The sequence below is a fragment of the Podarcis muralis genome, chromosome 8 (genome assembly GCF_964188315.1).
Source record: "Podarcis muralis chromosome 8, rPodMur119.hap1.1, whole genome shotgun sequence".
NCBI classification, from domain to species: domain Eukaryota; kingdom Metazoa; phylum Chordata; class Lepidosauria; order Squamata; family Lacertidae; genus Podarcis; species Podarcis muralis.
In genome coordinates, this window is record NC_135662.1 from 41,470,312 (window position 1) to 41,496,654 (window position 26,343).

Here is a 26,343-nt window from a genome sequence, read left to right on the forward strand (position 1 = left end):
TGGTTTTTGTTGCTATTCCCAGAAACAGTTTTAGTATTTTGGCATTCTGCCATAAACCTTATAGCAAGCTCTGAAATCAATACCCCCCCTTATTTTTCTAAAAAAGATGGGTGTAAACCACCAAACATTATCCAAGGCTTTGGCACAAACCACCTTGAAAAAAAAGAAATGTTTTGTGGATTATCATGGGGTGTGTGTATTTTGGATTAAAATATTTATGAGCAATATGAGAGACATGAAGGATTTAAAATACAACATCTGGATTATGAGCTGATTTTTGTTTGTAGTGAAAAACACTACAGTAATTATATTGTTGCAATGTACATTATATGGAATTTAAATTCTGCTATAATAGTAAATGAAGATTTAGGCAAGATTGCATGTTTCTTTTTACATGCATTACGAATAATTTACAATATTTATTAGATTCCTTCTATTAAAGGCTAATATTGGCAGTATTAATTAGAATGCCAGTTTAAATTTCTAAAACGTATTTTGAAGCAGTAAACACATCCCATTTCCATGCAAACAAATTGCACGTGTTCTGCTGATACATTGTCAAGATGCAGTTTGACCTTTGCAGAGAAAGGATCCAATGGTGAATGTTTAAAAGCTTAAGAACTCTCTCAAAGGAAATTAGGCACTGCCATCAATATGTTCCAATAGATGTTCTTTTTTCTGCCTTATGTAATTCACAGAACACAAATGACACGGATAAACATAGGAGGAAGCATTTTCCCCCTTCTGCCAGCAGTCACATGCCCATTCAATAGTTGTTTCTGAATAAATAACCTTGTCAAGGTTAGTATTCTATTAAATGGAATGTTCTTTCATCAAGGTGGAAAGAATCTAGAATAGTGGCTTATAATGAAAAAAAAAGTGAATTTAATAATTTGCCTGCAATGAGCACATATTCCTTGTGTAAAGCAAATACTTGTGACTATCTGCTGGTTCTTTTAATTGAAGGCAGAGTGATTTCAAGAGCTGGCATTTGCAATGTCAGTTCCAGGTTCTGGAAGGTTCCATGAGACCCTCAGCACAGCAGGTCTAGGGTACTTTTGCCAAGAGGCAGGGCTGGCTGACTCATCAGGCAAGGTGAGGCAACCTCAAGTGGGATCCACGGGGACAGCAGATCCAGCCCCCAAGAAATGCTACTGCAGCTGTGGTGCATACTCTCCAACATTTCTCTGATGGAAATAGGGACGTCACATTCCTTAATGATAATTTTACTATTTATACCCTACACATCTTATTGGGTTGCCCATCACTCTGGGCAGCTTCCAACATATATAAAAACATTTAAAAAAATTTAAAGACTTCCCTATACAGTGGTACCTTGGGTTAAGTACTTAATTCGTTCCGGAGGTCCGTTCTTAAGCTGAAACTGTTCTTAACCTGAAGCACCACTTTAACTAATGGGGCCTCCTGCTGCCGCCGTGCTGCCGGAGCATGATTTATGTTCTCACCCTGAAGCAAAGTTCTTAACCCGAGGTAATATTTCTGGGTTAGCGGAGTCTGTAACCTGAAGCGTATGTAACCCGAGGTACCACTGTACAGGATCGCCTTTAGACGGCTCGGGGGGTTAGATAATGCCATACCCCCCAACATTTCTCCAATGAAAGTAGAGACATCCTAAGGAAAAGCAGGACATTCCTGGGATCAAATCAGAAACTGGGACGGTTTCTCTAAATCAGAGATGTCCCTGGAAAATAGGGGCACATGGAGGGTCTGTGTGGTGTGCTCCTTACAGGCCTGACCTGCCTTAGCAGCCCCCTTCCTTCCATACCACCTCTACAGAAGCCTCTTGGCAAATAGGAGAGGCTGCCTTTCTCTCCCCCCATCCCCCACTCTTGATGTCAGAGGCAGATTTAGGGCACAGAGCCTCAGGGACACCGCAACAGGTGCCACAACTCTGAAGCAGAATAGAAGGTAAGAGGTGGGGGGGCACTGATTTTTGGTGTCACACAGGTTGCTGCTGACATTTGAGACCCTAAGATCTGCCACTGCTGATGGAGATCTTCACTGATCCCTTCTTCCCTAGCCAGGGGGCTGGGGTGGCATTTTGTGGTTCTTCTCAGGTGCCAACTCTGTCAATAGGCCTATTTCTAGGGTGTGGGCCCTCAGCCGGTGCTTGACTACACTGACCATTGATGCCTGGGCAATGGAGATCTATGCTATATTTATTGAATCCCAATTCTCCTGGCTTTACTGTCTCTATCCAGGCAGTGGCGTAGCGTGGGGGGTGCAGGGGGGGCCGGCCCCACCGGGCGCAACATCTGGTGTTAGGGCAAATCCACAGATTAGGGGGCGCAAATCCACAGGTTAGGGGGCGCAAATCCATGGGTTAGGGGGCGCAAATTACTTGCCTTGCCCCGGGTGCTGATAACCCACGCTACGCCACTGTATCCAGGCTAATCATGCCACAATAATGTGAGGTTAATGAGATCAGGGCCTATTTATTTATTTTATATAGTGTATATCATGCTCCTTCAACACAGACTTAAGTTTCCAAGGTAGCTAAAAAGAAATGATGATTAAAATTTTAAACAACAAGCTAAATTCAGTAACAGCCAATTTAAATAGATGGTAAAATCATACAACTAAATTAAAGAATGCTGTCACAAGCCCTTCTTAAAATCAGAAAGAGAAGTGTGTTTTCTTGTACCTAAATGATAGTAATGTGGTCTTTAAGTGAGCCACCTTAGGGAGAGCATTGCAAAGGTGAAGAGCCACCACAGAAAAGGCTCTCTCTCCATATTTAGAATACAGCAATTGGTCAGAACATAGCCAAAACACTTGCATACACTTATCTTCCTTGTCCTCAGTCCTCAAATGTGCCCATTGTTCACATTGCCACCACAGACAAACTTTTGTGTTATTGAGAGCTGAAGTGTTTCATTCAATATTTTGTAACTCGGGTAAACACACCTAGCTTTTGTTTGGTATTCTTATTCAGATTTCTTTTTTAAAGTCACTATTAAGATTCTACTCTACATGAACAAGAAACTTGTTAACCATATGAAAGTATCATTTATGTTGTCACATATTACACAACAGCATACTTAACAGTTGCAGCTCAGGTATATTAACAGGCAAAACTTACTTGAAGTAAATAGTGAAATGTGCTTTCAATCCAAACTGTCATGTGAAATATACATTCCCATTTGTCAGATAAAATAGATTGTAACATGCAGCTACAGGTTCTACGACTATTTTTGAATTGAGGCCAATGAATGGTAAATATTCATTGTTTGAATGGAATGAATGGAATGAACAAGAGCTGTTTCAACAAATTGGGGGACAGGGATAGGTGAAACTGTGAATTTCTAGAATGTGAGTATGAGATAGGGGTAGGGATTGGTTTACCTTGTGATTGAGGGTTTCTTTCCCCATTTTTTCCCTTTGGCAGCCCCCCCCCCCAATTAAAACAAACTCTCCTTCCAACCTCTTACTAGCTCATATTCTCTGAGAACTAGGCTGGAGAGATATCCTTGTCACCCGCTGCAACTATGAGTTTTGGGGGGAGGGGAAAATAACACAAAAAGATGGGGGAAAGACCAATCAGCCTCTCCATAAAACTGTAGGGTAAGTCAGCCTCTCTAAAATTTCTTAGAAATTCATGCACTGCACATAAAAGCTACAGAAACCATTCTTCCACGAGCAGGCAAAGGTATTTTGCAAACTGGGGGAGGGGGAGAAAGCACAGATTTAGAACGTCTCATAAGAACAAAACAAAAGCCAGACTATATCATATGTTCTTAATTGGTGATTCATTTTTATTCTTATTACTGTATACTAAAATTAGTACAGGAAGCAAGGTTAGCTCAGCAAAAGTACGGTTCTGATTTGAATAATTGCTTGATTTCAGAATCTTAACAAGAGCCTGCTTTTTGAAATTAAAGCCAATAAAATGAGAGAACCTAAAATCAAGTGGTGTGAATTCCATGCATTCTCACTCTCTCTTACCTCTCTGGCTTCCCTTGCAACCCCTCTTCTTTCTGTACTATTTTCTCACCCTCTCCCTCACTTGTAAATCCCTATTCTGTCCTTCAGTCTATTTCCATGTCTGACCCTCCAGCATCCCACCTTTTATGCAGCTGCTGTGATTATTGCTGTAACCGTCCTAATGCTGTCCTGAAACTTCTGGTCTGGCTGGATATTTTTTTATTTGATTGACCTGGGAAAGGATTGACATGAGAGGCAGAAGTAACCTGCACTTTCTTTTCATACCATGTTTATTTACAACAATGTCTTCAGAACAAAAAAAGTGTTTAAAGGACACAATTTTGTTTAAGATAATATAGTTTTCCATTTCAACCAAACAGGGAAACTATAGTGGAAAACTTTGTGACAAGCCTGGGCATTAAGTCATGATTTGCTGTTGATTTAAATACTGTAGTCTGCTTTCCTCCAAAGCTGTTAACCCTGGGTTCCCCAGTATGGATGAAACAGGAGACTAGAGTTAATGGAAGACTTCCTGGTTTATTCCTGCCATGAAGGGAGGAGCCAAGAGGCTTTGTGTGCAGCCAAAAGGCTCATCCATGCTTTGGCCTATTAAGCTGAGCTACGATCACCCAAACTTTCCCAATAGGATGAATATAATAGTTCCTTCCTTCCAACTGATGGAATGAGCATTATCCCCTAATAGAAGCAGTCTTTCCATTGGAGGAAGTCTCCTTCCATCAGAGGATGGGAACTTTCTATTCCAATACTGTATATTTTGCTGGTTTAAAGAACTATAATTCATAATAATTGGGATATGTAAAGATTCCCACCCCCCATATAACTTAAGCAAGTGAGTCATGATGTCACGTATAAAGTGGAAAGATAAGCCCTTCCTTTTCCACCTGCCTAGGTTATTAAAGAATCTGCTCTGGCTGAAATTTTCTTAACTGTTCTGTGACTGTTAATAGTGACTGGTAATCACATAAATATTTTCAGCTGAACTGTTGGAAATGTTGTGTGAGTGGCAGCAGGTTGTAGGGTTTTTTGCAATTTTTTGTTGTTTGGGTATAAAGATAATGTTGATGACATGCCATTGAAAAACTGTAAATCCATGTGTTTCATAGATGATTCAGCTGCAGAGAGTTTTAACGGCAATGAGACTGCAGGACACAGTTCCAATGCTTCAGGGGGAACACACTGCAGGGAAGTGGCAGAAGCCAACAGTAATGGCAAAGCACCTCTGGAACCGGATGAACAGCCGCTGAATCTGAGTGACAGTCCCTTCTCTGCTCAGCTCACGTCAGAATACAGGTTAGATGACCAAAGCAGTGATGGAAAGAACAAGTACAAGAACATCCTAGTATCTGATCTTAAGATGGAGCAAGAGGCAAAAGAAAATGGAAGCAAGGTAAGATGCTTCCATGTTCACAAGATATTACAAGAGCATAGATTAGGAAGAAGAAAAGTCTACTGTAACGGTTCAAGGGCTTTGCAAATTAGGAAATTAGAAAAGTTGTTGACACCTAGTTGTTGCTGCTATTTTGTGCTCACACTGTCTATTTCTCACGTGCATATTAGTATACTAACAAATACCAATATTTTATCAACCAGAAATACATTCTGCAAGTTTTTCATTTCTGATCTGAAATACAGTATTTTGAGAAGACCTGTGAAATCTTCCTGTTGGATGAATCACACATGTTTCATGATCAGTATGTATTAGTATCCTTATTGTGTCAACAGAGTTGGCACTAAAGCTTTCATTGCCATCTATAAACATGTACAAACATGTCTGAATTGAAACCAACAACTTTGCTTTAAGAAGTTGACATTTCCAAACGACTTTCCCTCCAGCACCCCTGGTTGTTCCTATTGTATTAGCTGGGAGAGAATAAGGTGACTATGTGTAGATAAAGACAGATCCAGCAGATTAGATAGCTAGTCTGATAGGAAGGCAGTTGCCATGAATGTGTACTGTAAGAAGAATGAAGAGTTGAATTTAATCTAACAGAATTCTTGCAATTATTGTTTCTGCTTCTATCACTGAAAACTCCAGCCTTTTAAAATCTGATATTACCCACTGGATTATTATCTTTATACCACTGAAACTGAGTACAGGATCCAGATACTTCCACTGATTTTAATACCATCAGGGACATATCATAAATTACCCTGACAGTGCTTTGAGTGCCACTGTGTTCTGTTGTTGGTTGGTTTTGCATCTCCCCCCAACATGAATAATGTGAGAACTCCATGAGTATTCTGAAATGATCTTGAAATCACTGTAATTTGCTTCATGTAAATATGTTTAGAAATTGAAAAATATATTCTATCTTTTTATTTTAAAAAAAAGTAGCAGAAAAATGCTTTCAATGCTGGACTTAATCAAGGACTCAATACTCAAGGAGTCAGAAAAATCAACAGGCTACAATATACAAAGTAATATAAAAACGAGAGAGGGCCTAGTGATGGGCAGAGCACTATCAGGAACTGCATTAATGGGGAAACACAGTCTCTGATACAGTAATCAACAGTTATCAATCCAAACTCTGCCTGTCTTGGAAGAGCTAGATGTCCCTCCCTCCCATTGAAGATTGTCTTAAACTCTCAGACATGTGGTAATGTCCCAGGATAGGACGCAATCTCCATAGAAATGCTGAAAGCTGGCCTCAATTCCTCCCTCATGACACACCTCCACACAGTGGCGTAGCGTGGGTTGTCAGCACCCGGGGCAAGGCAAATAATTTGCGCCCCCTAACACGTGGATTTGCGCCCCCTAACCCGTGGATTTGCGCCCCCTAACCTGTGGATTTGCCCTAACCCCAGATGTTGCGCCCGGTGGGGCCGGCCCCCCCTGCACCCCCCACGCTATGCCACTGCCTCCACAGCCTCCTCTTGCAGTATTGAGAACAAGGATCAGTGCCACAAGACATGTGTGACCCCAGCACTGTGAACCCTCTACAAGAACAAAGGTGACCGCCATGACTGTAACAACTACTGTGCAATCTATCTGCAGAGTACTGCGAGGAAAGTGTTCGCCCATGTAATTCTCAACAGATTGCAATTACTCACTGACAGAGTTTATCCTGAGCCACAATGTTCTGAGGTCAGCAGGTGACATGATTTTCTCACTGCGTCAGCTGCAGAAGAAATGCCTAGAATAGAGGTGCCCCTTGTACGTTGTCTTCATAGACCATACAAAGGCCTTTGACCTGGTCAGCTGAAAAAGACTCTTCAAGTGCTCAACAAGATAGGATGCCCACTTCTTGCTCTCCTATGCCTTCAGTTTGATGTGTGTGGGGGGGGGGGTTCCTAATCCAAGAGATGTTGTTTGCAGATGATACAGTCTGGACAGCTCATTCCAAGGAAGCTCTACAGAGACCCATAAACCATTTTATCCATGCCTGCATGGAGTTTGGCCTTGCGATCAGCCTGATAAAGACCAACATCCTGGGTCAGGATACTGGCAGCACTCCACACATCAGCACTGGTGACCTCACACTTGAGGTGGTAGAAGATTTTGCCTACCTGGACTCCACCATAACCAGCAACCTGTCTATCGATGCTGAGCTGGATGAGCATATTGGCAAAACAGCTATGGCAATGACTCACCTCTCCAAAAGGGTGTGGGAAAATGTGATGCTAACAATCAATTCCTTCCATATGCACTGCATCAGGGAGATTTGGGGCATCACATGGCAGGCAGAGTCTCAAACAAATATGTATTCTCCCAAGCCTACATTCCCACAGCATGTTCGCGCTCCTATCTTAGCAACATCTACACTGACTTGGTCATGTACACAGCATGGAAGATGGCAGGATCCTCAAGGATGTGCTCAACGGGGAGCTGGCACTAGGCCTGTTCCTGCTGGCCAACCAACTCTGTGTTACAAATATGTCTGCAAACATGACACAAAGGCTGGAAGAATTAAGCCCACCATGTGGAAATTCCTTGCAGATGATCGCAGTTCCTGGAGAGAGACAGTCAGATTGCGTGTCAACAGCAGTAACCAGAGAAGCAATGACAGCTGGGAGTAGCACAGAGAAAAGAAATTCTCCAACAGTTTGACTTTACCCTCAAAGGGACACTCCTCATTTGTCTCCTGCAACACAGAGATGCCAACAGAAGAGAGGTTCTTCAGTGGGACCCATAAATTTATTCAAGTGCATTTGTTCTTTTACTCAGTATCTGTTATGGTTTTCACAAAACAAAGATGACATCTACATCTCAGGTCCCACTATGTTCCAAATGTTATTGATCATTAATATTTGGAGATTTAAAATCACCCACTCATAGTTGCTTAACAATTAATGATGGTCTGATGGGAGCTTTACGCCAACAACATCTAGAGAGTTCCATATTGACTATCCCTGGTGTACCCCAAGTGGCTACACTTTGAGCAATACTGAATGGTTTGGAATAGCATTTGAGAAACAAGGGGGGGGGGGGAGAAAACCTACGCATTCCATTGTATCATAAACCCAAACCTGGGTTTATGCAGCGCATGGTGGAGAATCCAGATGAGGTTCCAGTCACTTATTCAGGGGAATAACCTATAGTAACTTATTGAGGGATCTCCTGGCCAGAGGACACAACCCTACCTCCATCCTCTGGTGCTCTAACTGTTCTCTAGCAACTTTTCTGCATTACCTCTGTCTCTCCAAGCCTCACAGATATCAAAGACTACAAAACAATGCAAAGGCCTTTAACCAGCCATCTAGCTCCTCCAGACAGGCATGACTTACCCCATCAACCTTGGATAGCCTGCATAAGGCTTCAGTTGTCTCTGTCTTCCTGTAGAGACAATTTCTCTTTTAGCTGCATTAGCAAGCAGGGACACTTTAGAGCTGTCCAAGGTCCTGTATGCTTTCTGCTCAATTCAGACTTTAATGCCTGCTTTCCCTGTGAGCCTCAAGTACCTGCATAACTGACCATATATTTTGCCTGATTTTCTAGAACATAAAACATGGCTCAGAGCTTACAAAGTTAGCACAAACCATAGTTTAATATCATGTCTGATTACAACCATCCATAATTATCTGAAGGAAACCATGAACAAGATGGCTAAAGGTCCCAATCAGAGATATATCCCCCAATATATATTCTGATTTATATTCTCTGGACTTTCAGAGAACTTCAGCACTACCATTCTCTAGAATTACAAAATCCTATTGAACCAAGCATAGCTTAGATGGGGCACCAGAAAATGATCCATTTCAACTGGGGTTTAGGCTTGGTTTCAGCACAGAAACAGCATTGGTTGCCCTGAATGATGACTTCTGTCTGGAAAGAGATGGGGAAAATGTATCCTTGACCTCTCAGACAGGGACAGCCTAATTTCTGTTGTCCATGCTCTGGTAGCCATGCTCTGCTACTGTTGTTCCCCAGTGACTGGTATTCATATGTATTCAGTTACCAGTTGCTAGAAGTGGGAGTGTGTTATTACACTTATGTGCTGCTTATGCACTTCCCATAGGCATTGGTTGCCCACTGTGAGAACAGAACGTTGGACTAGATGTCCTTTGGGTTTGCTCCAGCAGGGGTGCTCTTATGTTTAGAGGTGTAGTGACACTGATCCTGGAAATAGTATGCAGCCATCATGACTCTTGTCATGTTATACATAGGGCTGCTCCTGAAAACATTTCAGAAACTTTAGTTGGTGCAGAATTCAGTGGCCAGGTTGCTCACCGAGGCAAGACAGTTTGAGCATATTACACTGATCGTGGCACAACCACATTGGTTGCCAATTAGTTTCCAGGCCCAATTCAAAGTGCTGGTTTTGACCTATAAATCCTTAAACTGCTCAGGACCACAATACCCCAAGGAACACCTCTCCACTTATAAACCAACCCAAACACTGCAATCATCATCTGACGCTCTTCTTCATGTGCCTCCTCCATGAGCAGTCCAGATGGTGGCAACACAAGAATGAGACTTTTCTGCAGTGGCTTGCCATTTGTGAAATGCTCCACCAAAGGAGTTTCATCTGGCACCTTCAGTATACTTCTTTAAGTGCCAGGCAAAAAATTCCTCTTCAACCAGACCTTTGGCTGGATAATAATCTATGCCCTTTTAAATGTCTTTGTGGGAGGGAGTTGTTATTGTTTTGTTTTTGTTTTTATTATGTACTTTGTGGTTTTATTCTGTATTTTATTGTGTGAACTGCCTTGAAATTTTTGGATGAAGGGAAGTTTACAAATTTAATTAATTTAAGCTTCTGTGAAGATAGCCCTATAGTTGAAGTTTAAAATATATCTACTGCACTTCTTTAATAATTTAAATACTAGATCTTTTCATGCTGACTCTCCATGTAGGTTTTTCCAATTCTTATCTCCCATGTGAGCCTAAAAATGCATTAAGGGAACTCTATTAAAATTAAGGGAACTCTAAAAGACATTCATAAACATTTGATGCTTAGTGAGCACTAAGTCTGATTTTCCTTATGCACGACCAGCTTATTTGGGTGGATTGTAAAAAATATCTTGCCATATTTGCTTATGAACAATCATAATGATAATAACAAATATAAATAACATCAATGCTCAGATCTGGGCAGAGCTGTATTTCTGTGAGGGTATTTTTGGTTGCAATCTGATATCTTTGCACAGTTTTGACAATCCAAAGGGGCTATAAAACTGCAGCAACCCTCCAGCTATAAATTGCTGAGATACTGGGAAATCCATGGTAGCTTGGAACAAGTTTCTATATTTCCCAGAAATATCTGGAATGATCCAACTCTCTGCCACCATCTTCAAAATGCTGCCACATCAAACCTCTGCCGTTGGCAGATTGCCTCATTTGCATTTTATTCATGGCTGTACTATAAAAGCAACAACCCAAATTAAAATTTTGCACCCAGGCAATTAAAATCCTGCACCAAGGAGAGCCAAATTCTGTGATTCATAAATTCTGCAACCTGAGTGCATTTACATATTTTCTCTTATTTTGCACAATCTATTCTGCAGTTTTACTTTTCTTTATTGTGCTGTGACTTGTCATGGCAAACATCCTATCTGTTCAGTAATGTTCCTAGCAATTTGTAACTTGAAATGAAAAGCAAAGCCCAGCTAAAATATGTACCATGATATTCGGATGTACTTAAAACAAACCAGAGGAAAAATAAACTTGCTTATTGGAGGTGGTAGGTGGTGGAGAGAAAATAACAGAGAGTTCAAGAAACTACAGTTATTCAATGCTGGTCATAATGGGAGTGCTAGTCATTGGCCAGTGCCTGCAAGGCCTTCAAGAACTTACAGTACACCCTTTTTGATGGGAATTGGGGGTGACGGGATGGGCCAAATTTGGGCAATAAAAAGTTCCTGTAGTTCTTTCAAGCATCTAAATCATCAGATGCATGAACGAGTCCAAAGGCCAATTCATAATTAATCTGAAAAGTTAGGCTCCAGTCTTGGAAATCTATGTCTGTGTTTGAAAGGAAAGCAACTGAATCTGAGAGCACATTTGATGTGGGAGGAAATATGATCCCAATTGTGGAGGCAAATCTGATCAAAAGAGAAGAGTTCTAGACTCTCCTGAAACCATTTCAAGATACCAAAATGTAGCTTAATGGACTACATCATAAATGCTACCATTATGCTGAAGGGGCACTGAGAGTTAATGATGCAAAAAAACAAAAAAAGAGAGGAAAAAAAGAACAGTTTCAGACTACAAACAAGCTTGCCATAATCTGTTTTACTTGCCATAATCTGTTTTCTTAAGCAAACTAATTATGCACATGTGTTCACCTATGAATGGTTTATGGGGACTAACCTGCTTCCTGTGATGTTCTTAGATCCCAATTCCATCTCTGTTAAATAGCTTTTTAGGAATATCTTTTTAGGATCGAGGTACAATCCTTCTCCTCATACATACAGCGGTCATATTTTTGGCAGTTTGAATCCATGCGATGGGGTGAGCTCCCGTTGCTTTGTCCCAGCTTCTGCCAACCTAGCAGTTAGAAAGTGTACCAGTGTGAGTAGATAAATACGCCACTGCTTACAGGCTACCACTGTAAATGGGGGGGGGGGGGTTGATACCAGTAATGCTATTATCTTGCTCTGTGCACTATTAACAGTGTGAACAAGACTTATGCATTTTGTTAAAATAATAAAGGAGCTATACGCACAAGGAAAGTAGCTGACCCACCTGAATGCATAAGCTTGTTGGGATTGCAAAGGTGGATCTAGGGGAATGCAACTAGTGTGGTCACACCGGGCACAGAGCTTCTGGGGCATCTGAGGAGGCACCACAACTATGACATACAACAGAAGATGGGGGGTGGCACTGGATTTTAGCATCACACATGGCACCACTCAAATTTGAGACGTCAAGGTCCACCACTATGTGATTGTGGACTTTACAGGGAGCAGTCTAACCATTAATCTCAGTTAAAATATGATTTGAGCATTGCTTTATTTGTCTAATTTCCCTTATTAATTTGTGTTCAAATTAGTACTGGGAGAATTCCAAAACTATGCATACATTCATATATATTTGTTAAACTACCAATTGAATTATTTAACTGAGAGTGGATATATATTTTCTTTCCTGGCCTTTCTTATGAAAGGAGTTAAGCTACTCACACCCCCTATAAAGACAGTTTTCCAAACTGTTAAGGACCATATTCCAATTAAAACAAATCACAAAATTAATAGAGCAACAAGATAAAAATGATTCATAGCCCTTGGTGATATATTTGAGAAATGAAGTCTGCAGTAAATCCCATTGAGCTCAGAGGGACTTGCTTCAGAGTAAACATGCTCTTAAAATTGTGCTGCATATTACTACACAGAAACTGTGTCTTTTAGAAGATTATACAAATTTGTCTGTTAACATAACATTTTTCCCGGTACCCATCAGTAATTGGCAGTTGCAATGAATTATGTGTCAACCAAAAAGCTCCCCCCACCCCTATTTAAAAAGGAACATTTTAGCCAATGGCAAAAATGTACAGAAACAAAAATTCATTAGTTTTGCATAAAATGGCCTGAGGACAAATATGTGACCCTGGAGCCATTTGTTTCATGTCTTCTTTTTAATGTAAAAGAGTTTTGTATGAAGAGTAAAAAAGCAGAATGAAATGAGAATTATTTACTTTGCTGGTGCATGAGACTGATGGGGGTCTTCTGTTATTCCCACTGATGTCACTGAGAGATTTGCTTTGGGCTTTCTTGCAGTCAGGTTTTGGTTTAGTCTGTGTAGAACTATGGAAGAAGAAAAATGTAGTGGTTTTTAAAATTCATAAGCAAAGGAGAAAGAAGCAGTTGGTAAAGCATGACTGAAAAGGAATCTGAGGCTAACATTTCAGAATCTGCAAGAATTTAGAAAATGTATTACTTGGAACTGGGGCAGCAAGGTTTTGAAAGAATAATAAAACTGTTGATGTAAGGCAAATACTAAGATTAGAACCAAAATTTTCTAATTAGGTGAGGGATCTGTGGAGAAGCTCTTCTCTTCTCCTGCTAGGTGCTGTTGGCTATGGAAACACCTTCACTCACACACACCCTACAACACCGATGTGTGCACTCAAACCTGGGCTGCAAAATTCCCTGATGCAAAACATATCAATGGGTGTGGATACAAGATGGGGAGCCAAGCTACTCTTAAAGGGGCCATTAAAGCTAGATGCAAGTCCATTGCCCCTTTAAGAGCAGCTTAAATCTGAACTCTCCATGACAAAATAAGAACCCATAATTCCTCAAGGATGGTCCCAGCAATTTCAGGACAGTTGGAGGGTATGCAAATACAGTAAAACACTTGAAATAGTATCGCTAAGAGAAGCAAGCAGCAGAGAACTTGCAGCTAACATAACGTTTTCACTGTGCTCAACACAAGTGTCAGCACTGGTTTGCCTACTAGGGAGTTGGGACTTTGGCAGCTGCTTGGAGATTCCATGTTCTGTCGCTGGAGATGGGACTGTGCTTGCACTCTGCACTGCGCTGTTCCATGTGCAGTTCTAGTATTTTTCTGCAAACCTAATATATCCCTTCTGTATTCAGAAAGAAGAAAGGTGCTTTGCGGCCATACTGGTTGGTATAGGGCCATTCACTTTGCTATGAGTGCAAATAATAACACTCACCATTGCAGATGGATACTCCCTGGAAATTGCCTTAATGAGTTCCATGAAAAGGTCTTTATGTAAAATATAATTGGTAGAAATTTTAAACTGAAATATGCATACACGTGTTTATAGTTTGAGATAATGTTGTAGCCAGCTATTATCTTGTATCACACAGAATACAGATTTGAACACTGGCCATCCAATGTGAAAGGGACAAAGATTAAATTAGTAGTTACCCATTGTTCTTCACTAGAGAATTGTGTGTAATTAAAAATCCTGGTTGCTTCTAATATCACATGACTAGACATGCAAGGAAGCTCTGGATACCTGTTGGCCTTGATGAAAACACACTCAAATGCAGTCATATTGCTTTTCCTAGAGGATTTGTGTTAGTCAAAAAAAGTCTTTTTAAAAAAATCCCCCTATCAAATCAGTTTCATGAAAGAGTTATTTCATGCCTTGAACAAATTTTATATAACCATCACTTTAGCTTTTCTGGCCTTCGATCAAGCTGTGAAGTGAAATTATATTAAATAAATATGGAAAGATTATGCTTCAGTCCTGTGTTATATTGTGCTCTGCATAAAAATGAGAAGACACTCAAAAAAATTGCATTATCAGACATTTCTGGAAAAATAAAGGGGCACATTTTCAGGGTACGGTAATTTATATTAATACAAGCTGGAAGTGTCTGCCCAGGAAAATTAAGAAACAAAAAATTATTGAGATTTATGAATGGATGGTGTAATTTGTTACTCTCAAGGCTATGTGTAGTCTTGCCCCCTGCCCCAGGGCCCCAAACCGACCCAATAACACTAGACCATAGCCGGCCCCTAATCAATTTGGGTTTAGTCAATGTTTAATTAGGGTTTTAAAAAACCTTATAAAAAACCTAGGGGGAAAAAGGTGCTCGTACTCACCACACAAGGACACACTGGACCCACAACCCAGACTCCAGCCACAAAAGCTGAGGTCTGCTTAAGAGACCAGAGACCACCTTGGCTTGGACTTGCATCTTGGGATGCCTACAGAATGGCTCACAATGGTATCCAAGCATAGACCAAACCTTGATTCTCAATCTTGGGAGCTGTCAGAACAAACCGGGCATCAAAATCTCCCAAGGCACCCAAATTGGTGTAGTGTGGAACACTTAAGTCTGACACCTTGGTTCAAAATGGTGCCTGATGGCTCCCAAATGTAGGCAAAAGCTCTCTCTTCCACCTCAGGAACAGTCATGCATAGAGAACAGAGAGACAGACGAACAAACCACTTTCCAAAACATGTAGCAGAAGGCTGTACAAGTCAATATTACACAGAAGTAGATACTGTAGTAGATAAATAAGCATTTCAGTATATTTCATACAAAACCTCTCCCCATGAATTTATTTTGACAGTAATATATACCAAGATATTATCAAAGAAATGTTGTCTTTTGCTGTCAGTAGATACTGTTTACCCAAGAATATACAAACGGAATTGGCCAAAAGGCAAACTAATCCAAACCCTCGAGGATTACACTGTTAGAGAAATCAATTGTAAAATCCAAACTGTTCATTGTATATTATATAAGATCTGTTTAATGATCCTCTTTTGACTGTGCAGCACTCTTTAAGCCTCTGGACTCCTCCCTACTTTTCCCTTTGACCAGGCAAAATCCTGCTTGTTTATTTCAAGCTGTGACAGGCAAATGTATATTCCCCTTAAGGTGGCTTGAAGCAAAAGAGGCCAGAGAACCTTTACCTTTAATAGCTGTGTAGAAGAAGCCATATGAGCAGATATGGATTGCATTATAATAAGGTACACCTGTAGGTTTGCTGGCCTCACTTCCATCTGGTCAGCCTGTTTAATAAACCTGTTGCATTACCAGCACCTGTATGGATTCCAACTGAGTACTGAAGTTTAACAAACAAAAATAGTGCTTCCAGTTATTAGTCTTAGGAAGGTGTAAGCAAGTAAAATCTCACATTCCTTCAGGCTCCCCATATCCATTTGTGTTTTAGTGTAAACAAAACTAGGAGAACTACCTCCTGTTATTCTGATTCGGCATAGTTCACTTTCTGCTGTTCAGGAGGAGGATGCAGAGCAGACACAATGCTGATAACTGGTTAAAGGCTAGAAATTGGAACAGAAGGAAAACATGATAGTTTAGTCAGTTAAGCATGAGACTTTTAATCTTAGGGTTGTGAGTTTGAGCCCCACCTCGGACAATTCTATGATTCTGTGAGAAAGAAGGTTAAAAAAATGAAATGCAAAGAGGCAAAAAGAGCAAAGAACTGAATGGTTTTTATGGCCTGTTTCTCTCCACCCACAACCTGTCTACCCATCCCATTCTGAGCACTTAGAGTCTCCTCATTTCCAGATGCCAAGTATTCTCTACTTTTTTTTTTTTAAAAAAAATCTCTTTACTTAATCTGTTTCTGTGCCTCCTATTCTTGCCTTTGAGCAGCAAGAAATGGGAGGAGGGCTGAGAAGTTGCATCATACCTCCAACTAACGGAATGGCGCAGTACTGTACAATACAAATAGGCCCAATACAAGTTAGTCACAGTGAGACTCCAGCACAGCCTTCCAGAGGTGGTTCCATTCCCAAATCACAGATCTGCAGTGGAGATCCTTCATCTTGGTTGTACATCATCGCAACTTACCCACGCAGATGTTCATATCTCATAAACTGGCAGAGATGCAGCCACTTTATATGTTCTCTAAACACATCAATTGGTACATATGCATCTTTTAGCTATATTGATAGAATTGAATGTGTGTTTTGGCTTGTATTGGGTTGCTGTGCAAAATATACAGAAAGAGTTCCATCCAAAATCTAAATCTGTTAGGGGAAAACTGTAGTATCTGATTCTGTTGGTAGTTGCCAAGTTTTGGGCACTCTGAGTGAGTAATTGTTTAATGAAATGGACACATGTGATTTATCCAGCAAGCTATTGATTCCATCCTAGAGGAAATTATGAATCCTGATGAATGAAAAGCATTGCAGAGAAAACAAAATGTTTTACTTTTTCTCTCTCACAACTTTAAACATTTGTTTTATTAAGGATATTTCTATATTGCTTTGTATATAAAAATACATATATGCGGTAAAGAGAAAACTAAAACAGTCAATTTAAACAACTACAAGTGTTACACAAATATACACTGTTGGCAATTTGAAGGTGACAAAACTTATAGTATTTACAGTTGTTGGTGAATTTGGTAAAATGAAAGGATCAATCTGCATGTTACAATTTCCAGAATTAAGTGTAGTTTACAGAAACTTAAATAAGTGTGCATTGTCATTAGCAATTGAAATATTGAATGGCTTCTCTTCTTTCTGCCTTGTTTTTTTCATGTATGTAATTGGTACACACACACACACACACACACACACACACACACACACACGTATTAGTATTCTGGGAAAGCTATCAAAACAAACTATTCTATATACTAAAAGAAAACACCATGTGAAATTGGATTAGCATAGAAATACTACTTATAAGTCAGTTTTCTCCACGATATAGTTGGTTAACTGAACATGATGGGAAGTTACTTATGAAAAGATTTCTCTTTGTTTTACACACACCTGTTTAAGAAAAAGAATGTTTGTTCAACATCACAACTATTTAACTTCGCAGAAAATGAAATATTAACTCTAAACTTTGCAGTCATGTAGAGGAAATTGCAGCTGAAATGAAGACATCTGAGGCACTTTTCACTTTTATTATATAGGAGGGGAAAGAGAGAGAGAGTGCGCTAAATGTAACTGGAATGCCATTTTTATAGTATGTATTGTAATAAGGACCCTTTTCATGAACATGAAATGCAGGCGTATCATGACAGTTATGAAGAGCACAGGCATGTATAAATTTTGAATATATTTTGAAGGTAAATCCATCAAACAAGAATAAGAGCAACTGGCTATAAGAAGAATTCCCAGATACTGTTTTACCTTAGGCTGGACTCTGATTCCATGGCAGAACTGGAATATTAAACTTAGTTCTTAACAAGTCCAAATTAATCATCCTGTCCATTGGATCACATCGGCTCTCTTCTTCCCAACTTCTGAAGTGAATGTTATGGCTAAATTGTGCTTTTTTTTTAAAAAAAGAATTACTTATGAACTGTACAATTACTGGTACGTGCTGCCTTACTCTAAAGCCCCATACAAAGAGTTCTTGAACACAATTTCTATTCAAGAAAGTCCATTTGGGGAATCTGTTAGTATGTAGAGAAGGCAAGGATTTGTTGAGGTTGAAGCAGGTGATTTCCTCAGACACGTTTTACAAAATGGCTTCCTTTATTCCTAGTCACCTGCCCATAGCTATTCAAGCTATGATTCTGGCAAGAATGAAAGCATGGACAGAGGTGCAGAAGACCTCTCCCTGAACCGTGGAGAAGAGGACGAGGATGATCATGATGAACACGAAGATGCTGAGAAGGCCAATGAGTCGGATGGCGTAGAAGCGGAGCGTCTGAAAGCTTTTAATGTGAGTTACATGGAGCTTTATGCCCTTCAGAATTTTATTTCCTTATTTGTGGCATTTATTATGGGTATATGTGGCAGTAAAAGAGGTACACTAACTTTATTAGAAGGGGGACCTCCCTCCCTCCGCACACATTGAAACACTTGGAAACAGACACCAGTTCACCAGATTTAGAGGTTTAACGTATATTTACCTCAGTTGTGTGTTTTGTGTGTGTGTGCATGTTTGCTCAGTGGACAGCAGCAGTAGGGACTAGGGGGCTGCAGTGTAGTTCCAGGAGTGTATTCCAGCGGCCAGCTATTTTCTATTATTTTCCAGATTTGTATAATTTTGCATGACAACGTACGCAAAAATTGCTCACAGCAGGGGAAGAGTAAGAGACGCAGTTCAGTATAACAATGTAGGCATCCTACTGCATTGTTAATAACAGACATGAAAACAGTGCCTATTTTCACAATCTGTGTTTTATTTCCCTCACAATTTCTATACACTACAGCCTAATCTTTTCTTGTCTTCTTTTTTGTCAATCCTAAAACAAAATCCTTGCTTGCTTAGCATTTCTGACTTTCCATTACAAAGCTCTTCACTGTGTAAATAAAGAAAAATAAAAATAAAGAAAATGTCTTCCTCTCTGTAACTGAGCCAGGAAGCTTAGAAAGAGAAGAGAACACCACCCCTCCAAAACCTTCTCCTCTGTCTCCCTCTTGCCAACAGATGTTTGTCAGGCTGTTTGTAGATGAAAACTTGGACCGAATGGTCCCAATCTCTAAGCAGCCCAAAGAAAAGATCCAGGCTATCATTGACTCATGCAGGCGACAATTCCCTGAGTACCAAGAGCGTGCCAGAAAGCGTATACGTACTTACCTCAAGTCCTGCAGGCGGATGAAAAGGAGTGGTTTTGAGATGGTGAGTTTTGATCTAAAAAAACCCCCAGCCCTAGTTTCCATCAAAAACCCCATATGTAAATCCATGACACTATTTTGTTTTCATCTTAGTGTCTCTTTTTATTTGTATTTTTGGTAATGTCAGGTCAGAGGTTATTCTTCCTCCTTTCATATTACCTGGATCCCCCCTCCCTTTCTCCAGTGCATTTGAAATGCCTTCAAAAATGCAGTTTGCAGTTATTTCAAATAGAAATTCATTTTAAAAAATGAAGAGCTCCTCGAGATGTAAAGGAACAAGCAAAAGAGAAATAATGCTTGTTTATTTTTGCGGGGTCATCATTCTGACTCCTATAGACATGATATAGTGGCCTGAATCTACAGGTACACATTGGTAGTAGTGGGATGCATACGTGAAACTGGACATGCCATGTATACATGGCTACCTACTGATTATCTTTAGGATGGAATGTCAGTCTAGTCAATCTAGGCCTTCCTCCCAAGCATATGATATACACATTCCAAGCTGACAGATCTGATCATGCCGTCAGGGATCTGCACATATTTCATGATGCAGCAGCGAGAATCATGGGTCCAGCCATTAGTGGTGGGTGAGTCAATATAGCAAGGGAATCTTTCTATATTTTGGAATGGGCGTATTAATTGTTGCCCTGTTGTCATAATTACTACAACATTTGTCAGAGACACGAAAACTGCTTTTAATGGTGCTTATGCTACAATCACACTTACATTTGGCATTTTACCAAATCAATGTAGCCTAAGCAATGTAAGACTATAGAAAAACACTTAGGATCAAATTAATATGCTTTCAGCATTTTCAAAATTGTTTAAAATTACTCATTGTTTGTCACCCTGGGCTCCTTTGGGAGGAAAGGCAGGATATAAATTTACTAAATAAAGTTTTGCTTTATAGGATTAAGATTTTAAGGGATCATTTCTTAATTGCAACATTAATATCATGGGGAGCTTTTTTAACCTTTCTAATTTCTCAAAGAAAGTGAAAGAAAAATGAAAAACACACACCATTTTTTTGCTGCCATGATCAAACACCAACTAAATGTTAAAATACCACACCACACGCATCCTTTCCCATTATAGTAGAAAAGAAGAACTCCTGTGAAAATTATCCCAGCATTTCCATTAAAAGTCCTAAAACAAACCTCAGACCCTTCCTTTCATAACTTTCAAACATCATCTACCTTTTAAATATCATTTTAAGAAATACATCCAAAAAACCGTATTTTATATAAAAGCAATAAATCAGTCTATATTTTGTCGCTCCTTCCTTCCTTCCTTCTTTCCTTCCTTCCTCCTTTCCTTCCTTCCTTCTGATGTCCATTCATTGTTCCAGAACCTTAAATGACTGTGTTCAAAACCAATTGCGACATCTGCTGAAATCACTAGCTTAGGACAAAAGTGAAAATGCAGGAAGTCCTATTTGTACAATTGATGCAAGTCAAGTCAGCTTATGAACAAGGGAACTATAGATTGAAAGGGAGCAGAGACCATGAAAAAATATCGGATTTTGAAAATCTGATTGTTGAGTTATATTGTGTTTTGAAATATTTGACGGGCAATATATTATTGAAGTCTAGTAAATAGTGTAGTTTTACATTTGTTTTATTTGAATTAAGTTATTTATAAAATGAAAAGTCTTTGTGCAACTGTCTCATCTTGGTAACTTTGATTAATTTTATCTCACAACTTTATACACTGCTCTAATATCGGTACAGATGGAGTATAATACATATATATTTACAAAGAAGTAATATTTTTCCTGTCTTATATGACCAAATTTCATACACATGTTCACATCACTGAACAATTACTAACATGAATGATCCCAAAAAGGCCTGTGCTTGTTTATATCTCTACATACCTGTCCAAATAAAAAAGCATGTAGGGGTAGCAAGTTTTTCAGGTCTGCTGTTGCCCCATGAAAACACAGGACTAATCTCCTTCCCTCATGCATGTGGAAGTAGCTGTGTCCAAAAGCTGTTGCCATAGTTGAGTGAAAGCAAGCAAAGTCTTCTCCTGAGCAGAGTGTACACCTCCCTGTCTTACGTTCCTTATTTCAGCAGCATCATTGCATAACAGTAGCAGTTGCAAATGAGGCTGAGAGACCAGATCCTCAACAGTGGAGACTGTATGAGAAACCAGAGTTAGACCTTTGGTTTATCTAGCTCGGAATCGTCTACTCTGATTGGCAGTGGCTCTCCATGACGCTTCACAGAGGTTTTTCATGATCATATTGTCTGAAGTTCTTTTAACCGGAGATGGTAGGGATTGAATTTGGCACCTTCTATAAGCAAGATGCATTGAAATATGGTCCTTCCCTTAAGATAGACTAGTGGAATAGAATGTGAATGGTCACTTCCAGTTTGAAAGATGAAGATGGGCAGACATTCTAAATGGTAGTGAAACCTAGTTTGAACACACATTCGCTGCATCCTGAGGCATTTGCTGTCAGGACAGAGAGACCATGTTCAGTAAGCCCTATACCATGGCTTATAAGCTGATTGGGTAACTTTGCTCCTCTTCCCCGTGCTGTGGAAGTTTATGTCTTGGCGTGATATGTGAACATGGCCTCCGTAGACTCTCTAGGTTTCATAAAGACTTTTTGGTGGTTTGCTTGAGGGGCTTATTATTTGAAGGGCACTACACAAACCGTCTGCATAGGTCAGTTTCAATTTGATAGATTTGGCAGTGCTGCAAAGACAAACAGGAATAGTATTTCTTTTCACTTGTTATTACATTTCATCAGCTAAAGCTTGTTTCAAATCCTGATGATTAATATATGTCAATATGAAGAAATAAAGAATTAAATGGCCTCCATGCTTGTAAAACATATCATTTTGAAATGTCTGGTGCTATCTAGATTGTAATCTAAATTTGTTTCACTGTAATGGCATAACTGAAAGGTAATTAGAATACAAGGAGCAAAGTTGTTTAACTGCTTATTTAATATCACTTAAAACGCCGGAATGGTGACTATATCACTGTATCATTATGGTAGTAAGGCGTTACAGTGAAATTTCTACAGAGGTCTGGGCATAAATTCAACTTTTCACATGATTCAGTTGATAAATCTTTCTGAAAATATCAGAACAATTAAAATTGTTTATAGGACATGTAGCATTTCAGGTGTAATTATGGAACAACCACCATGACTTGACGCTCTGGAAGATGTAAATATATTAATTAGTGGAAGTGCTCTGATTTACCTCAAACCATATCATGTATACCAAGTGTAGTAGAAAAATATACATCTTTCTTTTAGTTTATGAAATACAATAGGGATAAAATAATGTAAATTCTGAAGCAATTTCTTTGGGTGTCAATGTATATAACACAGCAACAGGTTATCATACTGCTTTTATTTTGAACGGCACCATTAGGATCACAATGAAAATGGATGCAAAAACTATCTGAAGAAATGAAACAAACCTGCAGAACCATTTGTCAAAGCACAGGTTTCAGATCATCATGATAGACCAGCGATGGTTCCTTTCTCAGTTGACCCATGCAGATCGGCTGAGATGAAATAACTTATAGTTCCCTCACCATTCAGCAAACTATTAATCTAATGACCAGGCAGGGGTCAACTTGCACTCCCATTAGTGCACTGGGCTTTACTGTCTTTACTTTTATACTTTTTGTTGCTTCTGCCAAATTTGGGGGTGGTTGTTTGGGGAATTGATCAGTGCCCCAAACTGGGGATTAGCCACTCCTTTGGTAAGCAGTAGCAAGTTCCATAATGGACCAAATATTGGGGCTAGTACTGGCCATAGTGTGCATGGCTTTCTCATTATTATAATGATAATTAATTAAATTTCTATACCGTCCATCCAGGGATCACAGGGCAGTTTATAATATAAAAACACAAAAATACATAACTGTAAAAACAAAACCCCCGCCCCAGTTTAAAAGGCCATAAATTGCTTCATTAGACAAAGGCCTGGTTGTTGCGGTCTTGGAAGGTTGAGTTTTATATGTCCAAACTTTTTTTTTCTTTTTAAGAAGAGGCAACCTACATTAACATATTAATCAGACTATTTTGGTCAAAGATTCCTAGCAGAGTTTTATTTATCATTCTTCTAATAGTTATTAAGGAATTGCAGTTTCTGTGCCTGAAATATCTTGCTACCATATCCATTCAGATATTGGTGATAAATATATGGTTGCTCTGAGAAAGAAAATGTGTTCATCTGTTCCTGTTCTGTCTCAGGAACAGAATTCAAAACAAATAATGCAACTTCAACCTTTCACTCTTTCTTCAAAAGCACATTTCAATAAGCAGCCTAGAGTTCAAACATTCTCTATCAAAGAATGATCCTGAAATCTTCAGGTCACCAGGGAGAAATTATTTTGTAATACTAAAAAAGAGGGGATTCTGCAACTTATTCTGAACTGGTAAATAAGATCTGGCCTTCAGATAATAGCCTCATTATTCTTCCCCTGCAGGGGGACATCTGGAAGAGAGTTCTTAACTAAAGGCCTTCTTTCTCATTAGTATCTGCCCATCTCACAGGAAATAATTAAGGCAGTTGATGGGGAAAATGACAAAAAATGTGCCTTTTGGATGACATCTGCTCTAAGTATCTTTAAAGTTTTGTTGCTGCTATAATTTCCTGCCTAAAAAAAGAATGTCATGTTCACACATTCATATCTGATGACCATCATCTATATGAATCTCTTCTAAGAAAAAACACACTAGTATTGATAATATAGAAACTGTAGGCAATACTAGGAGTTAACTAATTTCTGAGATAAGGGCTTCCATACCACCTTGAAATAGTTTCACACAAAGTCAACAAAGAACACAGCCTCAGTACAGCTACAGGTGTCCTATTTGTTGGGTAATAAAAGGCAAACATCTTAGTAGATCTTTCCTTTCCTCAACCAACAACAGAAACACAACAGTTTGACAGAGCTGTTCCTGAGATGAGGAAAATACATATCAGCCTAACGTAAATTCATACTCACTTCAAACTGTGCATTTGTGTGTGTGTGTGTGTGTGTGTGTGTGAGAGAGAGAGAGAGAGAGAGAGAGCACATGCATGCACTCAAACACTTTTACCCAAGGCTGTACCTAAATCTCATTTAACTTAATGAAACCATGAGGAACATGTGACTTCTGGCTTGCCTTGGGAAGACTCAGTTAACAATACAAACCTTCTCCATATATACAGTATTCTGCATTCATTTACCTGTTGACGATGGCTGCTTGCCAAGCCCTTCTTCACACTTCCCTGCCTTTACAAACCACCAGCCTTGTCTGAACATCTGTCTCATGAAAAGATCACATCAACGTATTATGAAATCCTAAAGCACAAATCTCAGGAGATATACCTGGCATATTATCCAGCCCTTGCCCTGTCAGATTGTGTATGTCTTTACTTTTACAAGTCACCCTACTCATTTCACTGAGGCAAGAATATATTGGGACAGGATTTGGCATTATGTACATGCACAGCAGCAGGAAAGAGATTACTAATTGGTCTACATGTGTTTATTGCCTCTTTTCCTTCTGTAACTACATTTTTTGGCTGTATGGTAATCTTGGGCAATTATTGCTGCTGTACATCATATAGAGCGTAGATAATTGTGCTAAACATGATGTCTGTGGCAAATAGACACCCACCCACCCTTTGGTCTATTATAAGTAGAATACTGTCTGGAATGAGAACATTAGAATTGTAAGCAAAGTGGATTGTGCATTAAACTAAATTTCTTTTTTTGAAAATTAAACGTGTATTCTCTAATTAATTTGCATTGTAGGTCCTCCATCAAAATAATGCTATAACCTATTGTGCCTCATCCATCCCTCCACTCCCTGTCTGGTTTTGCCAACAGTTACTGAAATTTTGCTTCTTCCATTTATTCTCAGACAAGAATGAATGAAAAGCATTACAACTGATGTCAAAATGCAGTGCTGCTGCAAGTCTTAAAATGACAAATCCTTTTATATATTTACCGGGGATATGAGAGCTTATTACATTAGAACAATATCAGGACATCCAACAGAGTGCAGTGCTGTTCTTCAGTTTGTAATGCAGAATGTTGCTCAAACATGCGCATTGTGCTACTTTACATTGCATGCTTTACAGTATGAGAGAGTGTTTTAATATGCCTCTATTCTCAAGAATCCTTTTTCAGTCTTAATTCTGTAACAAGATGTTGGTGAGTATATTCATGTTCTGCTTGAGGTATTCTGGTTTCATTGACAAAGTATTTTATTAGACCTTTGAAGTTGTACTTGTTATGCATAAAACAGAAGATCCACTGTGTATTCCATAACTAGAATCACTAAATATCTGCATTTTAAGGACAAAATGTTCCTTTGAAGAACATGTTGGCGGTTTGAGAGAAGGTTTAGATCCCAAATATACATGTAGTAGAAATACTGCTTTGAAGTGGATGGTGCTGTTTGGACACAAGCACATTTACATATAGAACTGAAAAAGAAATGCTTAGTATGACTTGTAGAAATTTGCTGATGATTTTATACATTCAAGCAAATGAGGTAACACATGCCATATAGGTTTCGCTATTAAAACTAGCGTCTGATGTGCAGCACATCAACCAATGGGTGCCCTATATGTAATCATTTTATTGCAATCTAAGGTCAGTTGTATCTATGTATTTTCCCTTATGCCTTTGGAAATAAGAAAATGTTTTATAGACGTTTCCCTGGCTGCCACTTAAGAGACTTTTATATAAAAAATTCTTACATCCCAATCTCAAGTATTTTTACTTGGAAGTAATTACCACTGCCAAATGAACAGATTTAGACGCTCAGACTGACCCTACAACACCAGGCAATATTGATTCTTTTTAGGGGGAGCAGGAAATTCCCTGAAACAAATACCCAGTTTACAGCATTTTTATAATTTTGTATGTGTGCCATTCTACTTAGATTCTTGAGTGACCTTCTGTCAAATTGGCTATAACTGTTTGT

At 39.3% G+C, this 26,343-nt stretch overlaps 1 protein-coding gene across 3 annotated transcripts in view; it reads left to right on the top strand.

Annotated features, from left to right (window-relative positions):
* NOL4 (nucleolar protein 4) overlaps positions 1-26,343 on the top strand; it is a 107,548-nt gene that overhangs the window by 67,401 nt on the left and 13,804 nt on the right. For 2 of the 3 annotated variants that reach the window (XM_028737061.2, XM_077933065.1), the window contains exons 6-8: positions 5,070-5,353; positions 18,304-18,483; positions 19,195-19,386. In XM_028737061.2, the coding sequence (XP_028592894.2) occupies positions 5,070-5,353; positions 18,304-18,483; positions 19,195-19,386 (656 nt within the window). The remainder of the gene's footprint in view (positions 1-5,069; positions 5,354-18,303; positions 18,484-19,194; positions 19,387-26,343) is intronic. The other variant, XM_077933064.1, reaches the window with a different exon arrangement.